Genomic DNA, 7798 nt, shown 5'->3' on the forward strand with positions numbered 1-7798 from the left:
ATCAAGCAGGTGATAGCAACAAAAATCCGTAGTAAATACAATCTCAGTTATGAAATATTAGATTTTTTTTTGACATCAGGAAAATGAAAAGAGCATCTTCACCCCTTCTCTTCGACATTGTAGATGGAGGTTCTGGCCAGCACAGAAGACAGAAAAATAAAACAAAGTTTAAATACTGGCTGAAAATCCCCCTGTCAAGCCATTTCAATGGGGGTCCTGTAATGGTAGTGTCTTTAGCTCTCTTGTCTTGAGGTGATCATACTCTCAGAGACCATTCAAAACAGCTACAAGAAGAACAACAACAACGGGCAGAAGTCCCAATACTCGGAGTGTCAATGACCATCAGTCCTCTTCTTTCTACAGCTGACCAGAACCTTCAAATCAGCCTCTCCTTCTCTAGTTTCAGTTTCTTCTCTTCATGGTCATAACCAGTTCCAGCCTGGGCAGGGGAGGACAGCGGATCAGAGTCCTGCTCAAACTGCTCTCACCTTCCTCCCCACGATGGCCTCCACTCCTCACCAGTTCCAGAGGGACTTGGCACTGCTAGGCTCTAAACTTCCAGGACTCTGCAATGTCAACTGTGATGCTTCTGATTCCCTGCTACAGCCTCAGCTAGAACACTCTCAGACAGGTGAGTAATGGTCCACTCTGTGGAGAAGACACTTCGCCACCCTCTTTCCTGGACTCCCTCCAGATGTTTGTTGTTGTAAACATTCTCATACAGGTCTCCGGGGGCACACATGGAAAAGCTTTTCTTTGGGAAGACGGGTAGGAAGCAAGGACAAATTTTTCAAAGGAGTTTTACTAATAAAGACAGAACCAAACAACATAAAAGGGATCCGGAATTTGCATGCCTTCTCCAACACTGGGCGTTTGGACTGGACTGACTTTAATACTCCACCCCTGTGTACGGTTTTATGTGGGTCCATGCATAGACTAAATAAAGCAGCAAGTAGGACTTGCCCCATTCCCTGTTTGACCAAATTCCTGGAGTGCATGCACACATGCATATTTGAGTGCGTGTTTGGAGGGTTTCCCTGACACAACTAGGGTGCACTTCCTACCACATGTATGACCTTCCTTCCAGAGTAACTGAGGGTTCAATTCCCAGAAGTAAAAAAAGTGAAACTGAAGCCCCCTGTGACTTGTGGTCCCAATGCTGTGGTGGGGTACAGTGCTTTCTGATGTCTGTAGTCACAGGCACACTCAGTGCTGGTGTACACCTTTTGTCTTGTTAGATTGTGGTGGCGGTCCACATTCCAGGCATCAGTGTTTGGACCTGTCCATGACCTTCACAGACTGAGGGCAGCTGGACCAGGCCCAGAGGATCCTATTCTGGGAAGTACTGCTGGAAACCTGCAGAACTCTGGTCTCACTGGAGCATGCAATTCCCAAACCCGAGTCGACCTAATAGCTTGAAGCACTGGTAAGAGACAGAGAGGTCTTTGCTGAAGGACCTGTCCAGGTGACAAGTTAAGCACAAGACCAGCCCACTTTGTGTTAGGAGGCCTTGCTCCAGGGAAGACTCAGGAAGCCAGCAGGTCCTCCAGGTTGGGGCAAACCAGAGATCAGGAAGGGTTGCTGAAAATGCAGGAAGGGAGACCAGTTACAGTCTCTCACAAGGAGATCGTCCTGGAGAAGATAAGCCTTGAACACACAGGTTGGGGACAGATGAGAGTCTACACTCAAGGGTTTTCCAGAAGCAAGATGCTGCCTGAGATGCTATTCATGGCTGGGCCACACAAGGACCCAGTAAAGACAGTGGTCCCTGCTGGACAGACCCTTTACAAACACAAAGAATGTGAGAAAGTTTTCAACAAGAATTATCCCCCCTCCTTGTTCGACGTCAGCAGATTCACACTGGAGGGAAGCCTTAGGAATGCCATATGTGAAAAAGTAGATTTTGCTCGACACATGAGGATTCACGCTGGGGAGAAGCCCTGTAAGTGCATAGAACGTGGGAAGGTCTTTAACTGGAGGTCACACCTCACGTACCACCAGCATATCCACACCGGCAAGAAGCCCTCTAAGTTCAGTGAATGCAGAAAGACTGTCAACTATCACTCTGTTTTCAACCAGGCTAATGTGACCCACAATGGTGAAAAACCCTTTGGATGCGAAGTGTGGGAAAGCCTTTCACTGCAACTCTTCCTTAACGCGACACAAGGGGATTCACACTAGAGACAAGCCCCACATGTTCAGGGATTAGGCAAAGACCTTCCCTTTCTGATTTTATTTGACCCCGTGAGACCCTCACAGCACAAAAGCCCCATGTGTGTAAAGAACGTGGGGAAGGTTTTCCCTACAGCTTCTCCCTCACTTCACACAGCAGGGGTCACACTGGAGAGAAGCCCTATGAGGGTAGTGAGTGTGGAAAGGCCTTTGCCTAACACTCTGCTTTGTCCAGCAAGGGACGATCCACACGAAAGGAAACGATGAGTGCAAATAGTGTGGGAAAGCCTTTGGAACAGCTTTTCTTTCCCTTGACCTTTGAGGAGTGGCGCTGGGGAGAAATGCTCTGAATGCAGTGAGTAGAGGAAAGCCTTAAGATGTGGCTCATCTCTCACTTGGCATTGAAGAATTCATGCAGGAGAGAAACTCCTTGAGCGTAAGATACGTGGGAAGACCTTTTGCACCTGCCCACCTCAGTCAACATCCAAGAACTTCTGTAGGGAAAAGACCTCTTGACTGCTAATACTACGGAAAATCATGAGGTCACAGGAAACATGGTACTCAGCATCTGAGAATTCCTGTAGGGGAGAGACCTCTCGGTTATCACGTACTGAAGAAAGGTCAGCCACCGCTCCGCCCACAGGCTGTGTCACTAAGCTGTTTCAGGATTATTTCAAAGAACAGGGTGGAGGGAGCCGAAGAAGAGAAAAGAAAAAGAAATGAGCGCACAGCCTCCCTCAGACTTCTCTGAAAGCCAGGCATATGAAAATATGCATCTGTTTCTTTCCTTGGGGCTATCTGAAAGCTAGCAGGGCCCTGCCCTTTCCTTTGTCCTTTATCTCTGCATTCACTTATGTCCAGTGACAGGAGAGCTGGGCAGTGGAGAACAGCTCTATAAAGATTTGTTGAAAGCCCTCTTTGTGGCAAAATGTTGTTTCTAGTCTTGACGAGCAGAAGTCTTTGTGAGAAATAGGAAGGCTAAAGTCATGAAATACTTGAAGTTTATAACAAGTTAAAATGTTAAAAATACTACCACATTAAAAAAAAATACTACCACATAAGATTATTTTCTGTTTAAGGACACAAGGATCTATGTATGAATAGGCACATCTCACTGCATCAGTTAAGACTATTGAAGACTTTGGGTGCCTGGGTGACTCAGTCAGGTAAATGCCTGCTTTCATCTCAGGTCATGATCCCGGGGACCTGAGATCAAGTCCTACATCAGGCTCCCTGCACAAAAATAAATAATCTTTTTTTAAAGACCATTGAAGGTTTTAATTTTTAAAAAAACTTCCTTCTGGGGCACCTGGGTGGCTCAGTGGGTTAAAGCCTCTGCCTTCGGCTCAGGTCATGATCCCAGGTTTCTGGGATCGAGCCCCGCATCGGGCTCTCTGCTCAGCAGGGAGCCTGCTTCTCCCTCTCTCTCTGCCTGCTTCTCTGCCTACTTGTGATCTCTGTCAAATAAATAAATAAAATCTTTTAAAAAAATAAATAAAAAATAAATAAATAAATAAATAAAAAACTTCCTTCATGTGGTTTTGAACACCGAGCACTCTCCATTTTTCTTGACTTCCATTTACCTGTTTTGATTCTTTTTCTCAGGGACACGGGGATGGTCCCGGAGCTGTGTGGCTTTCGAAGGTGAGCTTGGATTCTTCCCCCGACGATTTCTCAGCTTCTTTAGTTCCCCGTAGAGGGGCTTCTCCAAAACCATGTCAGCAATTTTCTAGAGATTAAACTGGAGCTAAACCAAACAAAAAATAGAGCTAACTTAAACTAATGAAAAACTTGGGAAAAAGTTTAAATTTTTTAAAGATGAATACAATGTATTAAAATGCAAAATATGGAGATCCTTTGACATATTAAAGCAGTTTCTAGAAATCTAGTCAAAAGAAATATTCTGACAAATGTGCAGAGCAGAGATATGTGTGCAAAAATAATTGCCAAAAACGTGTTTTTATATATGAAACAGTGAAAACAACCTAAATGTTTATCAGTAAAGAAATAAATTATGGCACACCTGTTCTATGAAATATCATGGAAGGATAAAATATCTCTGTTGTGTACTGAGGTTAAAATAACTCCCAAATACAGTGTTAGGTAAAAAAGCAAGATGCAGGAAATAAAACTAGATCTGGAGGAATATACATAACACCGTTAACAGTGGCTCTCAATGAGAGGTGAGATGGATCAGGGGCGTAGGGAACTTTCAGTTTTTACTTTATATACTTAAATATTATTTGCAAATTTTTAAGTAAAGAGCATGTATTATTTTTGTAATAAGTGTTTCAAATATTTTAATATAAATGGCACCTTGGGAAAAAAGTGACTCCTAATATTTCTTATACGGCATGAATTTCCCAGGATTTCTCAGAATCCTGGTGTTATTATGCCTTAAAAAAAAAAAAAAAAAAAAAAAAAAAAAACAAAAAACCCTGAGATCAAGGATCCAAAACTTTGAGCCAAAATATATGTAGAATAACACATGTAAAAAACGAGAGCTCTGCGTAAGCTACTCTTCAATGGACATTCATTTTCCTTTAAGATCCTAGTAACTTATAAATGCCCTTTTGCAAGTAGTTAGATTTTATGTGTCAGGTTTTTACATCCTTGGAATTAAAACCTGTTTCTCTGGGTGTGGTGCATAAACAATGAATTTAGGATCACTGAAAAAAAAAATTTAATTTAATTAAAAAAAAAACAAAACTTGCTTCTTTCCAACATAATATCCATGCTAAGCAATCAGACCTGTTTTCCAAAAAGGAAAACAAGTTTGATATCTACTGATCATACCTTAATCATGTACCATCGGACATACTTTCCATATATAGAAATAAGCAAGGAGTGAGATTTTCACATAAGCACACCTGTAAGCCACAGGTACAAGTCTGTTCAGGCATTTCAGTTATAGTAGTTTGCCTGATAGAGTGGTCCCACAAGAAATTGACTGTGTGAGTTTTGTTCTCCTTTAGGAAGAGACGTTGGCAGCTGTGTCATCATACAACTAGATGCTGCCCATTTTGGGGTCAGTTGCCGAAAGTGGACTGTGAAGGAGAAGTGAAAGACCTTTGAGATTAGAAGAATGTCTTAGTCCAGGTTGCTGGACTATAAACTGGGAGGCTTACAAACAACAGAAATTTATTTCTCACAGTTCTGGTGGCTGGCAAGTCCAAGATCAAAGCTGACAGATTGGGTGTCTGGTGAGAACCACTTCCTAGTTCACAGACAATTGTCTTCTCAATGTGCCCTCATGGTGGAAGGAACAAGGGAGCCCTCTTGGGTATCTTTTACAAGGGCACCAATCCCATTCACGAGGCTTCTGCCCTCGTAACCTAATTACCTCCCAAAGTCCTCACTTCCAAATACCATCACAGTGGGGGTTAGAGTTCAACATGGATTTCGAGGGGACACAAATGTTCAGTCTATACCAGAGGAGAAATGATCACCTGGAGAAGATACCATGAGGGTCATCGAGTAGTTTCCTTCTGCTCACACAAGTGTAGACTAAGCAGATATCATGGTCCTGGGAGAGATGAATACAAGATCTTTGGTATTTCCTATGGTTTTAAAACTCTGCCTCCACTCTGAGAAGGACAGTGACCGCCCTCAGAAATAAGAACAGTATTTGGCATCTGATAATGGTGCTGGTGGCGGTAAGAGTCAATATGACCCACTGTTCTCCAGGAGGTTATGACTGTCACTCAAGCTATAAGTAAAAGTGGTTATGCAATGATCTGAACTCATTAAAATGTCCTTGTAATGAACAAACGTCCACAGAACTCTTCAAGGCCAAATTCAACTGCAATAGGGTAGTGAAGAAGTAACTGCAGGGAGTGGTATCAACGGACCAAATTTCATTTCTGTCTACATCTGGCATTAGAAGGAAGACTAATCCACTTTGGAGTGTTCTTAGACAATTCAATTTAAGTGACATGGGAACCCTCAAAACAAGACATTGAGCTTCACAATAACGAAGCACATGGAAATGTGAAAGGTAAGTGGCTACGTGAAAATATAGGTGGTAAAGTTGTGTACTTCAAGTTTCTGGGCCAATTCATTCCAGTTATAGGTAAAAAGGTGTTTTCTAAGGCTAATGCAATGTAAGCTTTTTGAAGAGCTGATTCGTTAGATATTACATTTGGCTAGTTACCTATTTTTCAATGAAGGATTTTTTAAAATATAATTTTATTTTTTCAGTGTTCCAAGATTCCCCCAATGAAGGATTTTCAATGTGTATCTCTCCTTTAATTTCCATAGCTGCTGCTGAGAAGACAGCTATCAACTTATTAGCATTCCTTCATAACTTATTTTTCTTTTCTCTGTAGCTTTTTCAAGATCTGTTGACATTCTATAACTTCAATACACTTTATCTAGGTGTGGATTTCCAATTTATCATTGTTTGATATTCATAAGGATTTCTGAACCTAAAGATTCCTCCATTTCATCAATTCCAGAAATTTTTCCTCCATTATAACTTTGGGCATGCATCTCCTTCATTATCTCTGTTATTACTTTCCATAATTCTACTTAAATGTATGTTGTACCTTCTCATTCTATCTTTCCCTTCTTTTACCTTACCTCCTATATTTTCCACCTCCTTCTTCTATGCTTTCAGAGTAGTTGTTTCATATCTTACTTCCAGCTCATGAACTCTCTCTTTACCTGTGTAAGTGAAACTTTTAAATGCTAGTGGTTATATTTTTCATTTATACAGGTCCTAATTGATTCTTTTAAAAAATATATACTTGGTAATTTCTTACACTTTTTTTTAATTTTATTTTTTATAAACATATAATATATTTTTATCCCCAGGGGTACAGGTCTGTGAATCGCCAGGTTTACACACTTCACAGCACTCACCATAGCACACACCCTCCCTAATGTCCATAATCCCACCCCCCCAACTCCCCTCCCCCCATTAACCCTCAGTTTGTTTTGTGAGATTAAGAGTCACTTATGGTTTGTCTCCCTCCCAATCCCATCTTGTTTCATTTACTCTTCTCCTACCCCCTTAACCCCCCATGTTGCATCTCCGCTCCCTCATATCAGGGAGATCATATGATAGTTGTCTTTCTCCGATTGACTTATTTCGCTAAGCATGATACCCTCTAGTTCCATCCACGTCGTCGCAAATGGCAAGATTTCATTTCTTTTGATGGCTGCATAGTATTCCATTGTGTATATATACCACATCTTCTTTATCCATTCATCTGTTGGTGGACATCTAGGTTCTTTCCATAGTTTGGCTATTGTAGACATTGCTGCTATAAACATTCGGGTGCACGTGCCCCTTTGGATCACTACATTTGTATCTTTAGGGTAAATACCCAGTACTGCAATCGCTGGGTCATAGGGTAGTTCTATTTTCAACATTTTGAGGAACCTTCATGCTGTTTTCCAGAGTGGTTGCACCAGCTTGCATTCCCACCAACAGTGTAGGAGGGTTCCCCTTTCTCCGCATCCTCGCCAGCATCTGTCATTTCCTGACTTGTTAATTTTAGCCATTCTGACTGGTGTGAGGTGATATCTCATTGTGGTTTTGATTTGTATTTCCCTGATGCCGAGTGATGTGGGGCACTTTTTCATGTGTCTGTTGGCCATCTGGATGTCTCCTTTGCAGAAA

General features: G+C 41.8%; 1 protein-coding gene across 1 annotated transcript; it reads left to right on the forward strand.

Moving 5' to 3' along the window:
- The first annotated feature begins 1382 nt into the window (after positions 1 to 1382).
- Positions 1383 to 2390, forward strand: LOC111146336 (zinc finger protein 80). The gene is given in 7 exon segments (XM_022501851.1): positions 1383 to 1426; positions 1661 to 1759; positions 1761 to 1824; positions 1827 to 1885; positions 1887 to 2117; positions 2119 to 2223; positions 2225 to 2390. Coding segments are annotated over 7 exon segments (768 nt in total).
- The last annotated feature ends 5408 nt before the right edge of the window (positions 2391 to 7798 follow it).

Source organism: Enhydra lutris, unplaced genomic scaffold (genome assembly GCF_002288905.1).
Source record: "Enhydra lutris kenyoni isolate GAN:26980312 unplaced genomic scaffold, ASM228890v2 scaffoldscaffold2, whole genome shotgun sequence".
Classification (NCBI taxonomy): domain Eukaryota; kingdom Metazoa; phylum Chordata; class Mammalia; order Carnivora; family Mustelidae; genus Enhydra; species Enhydra lutris.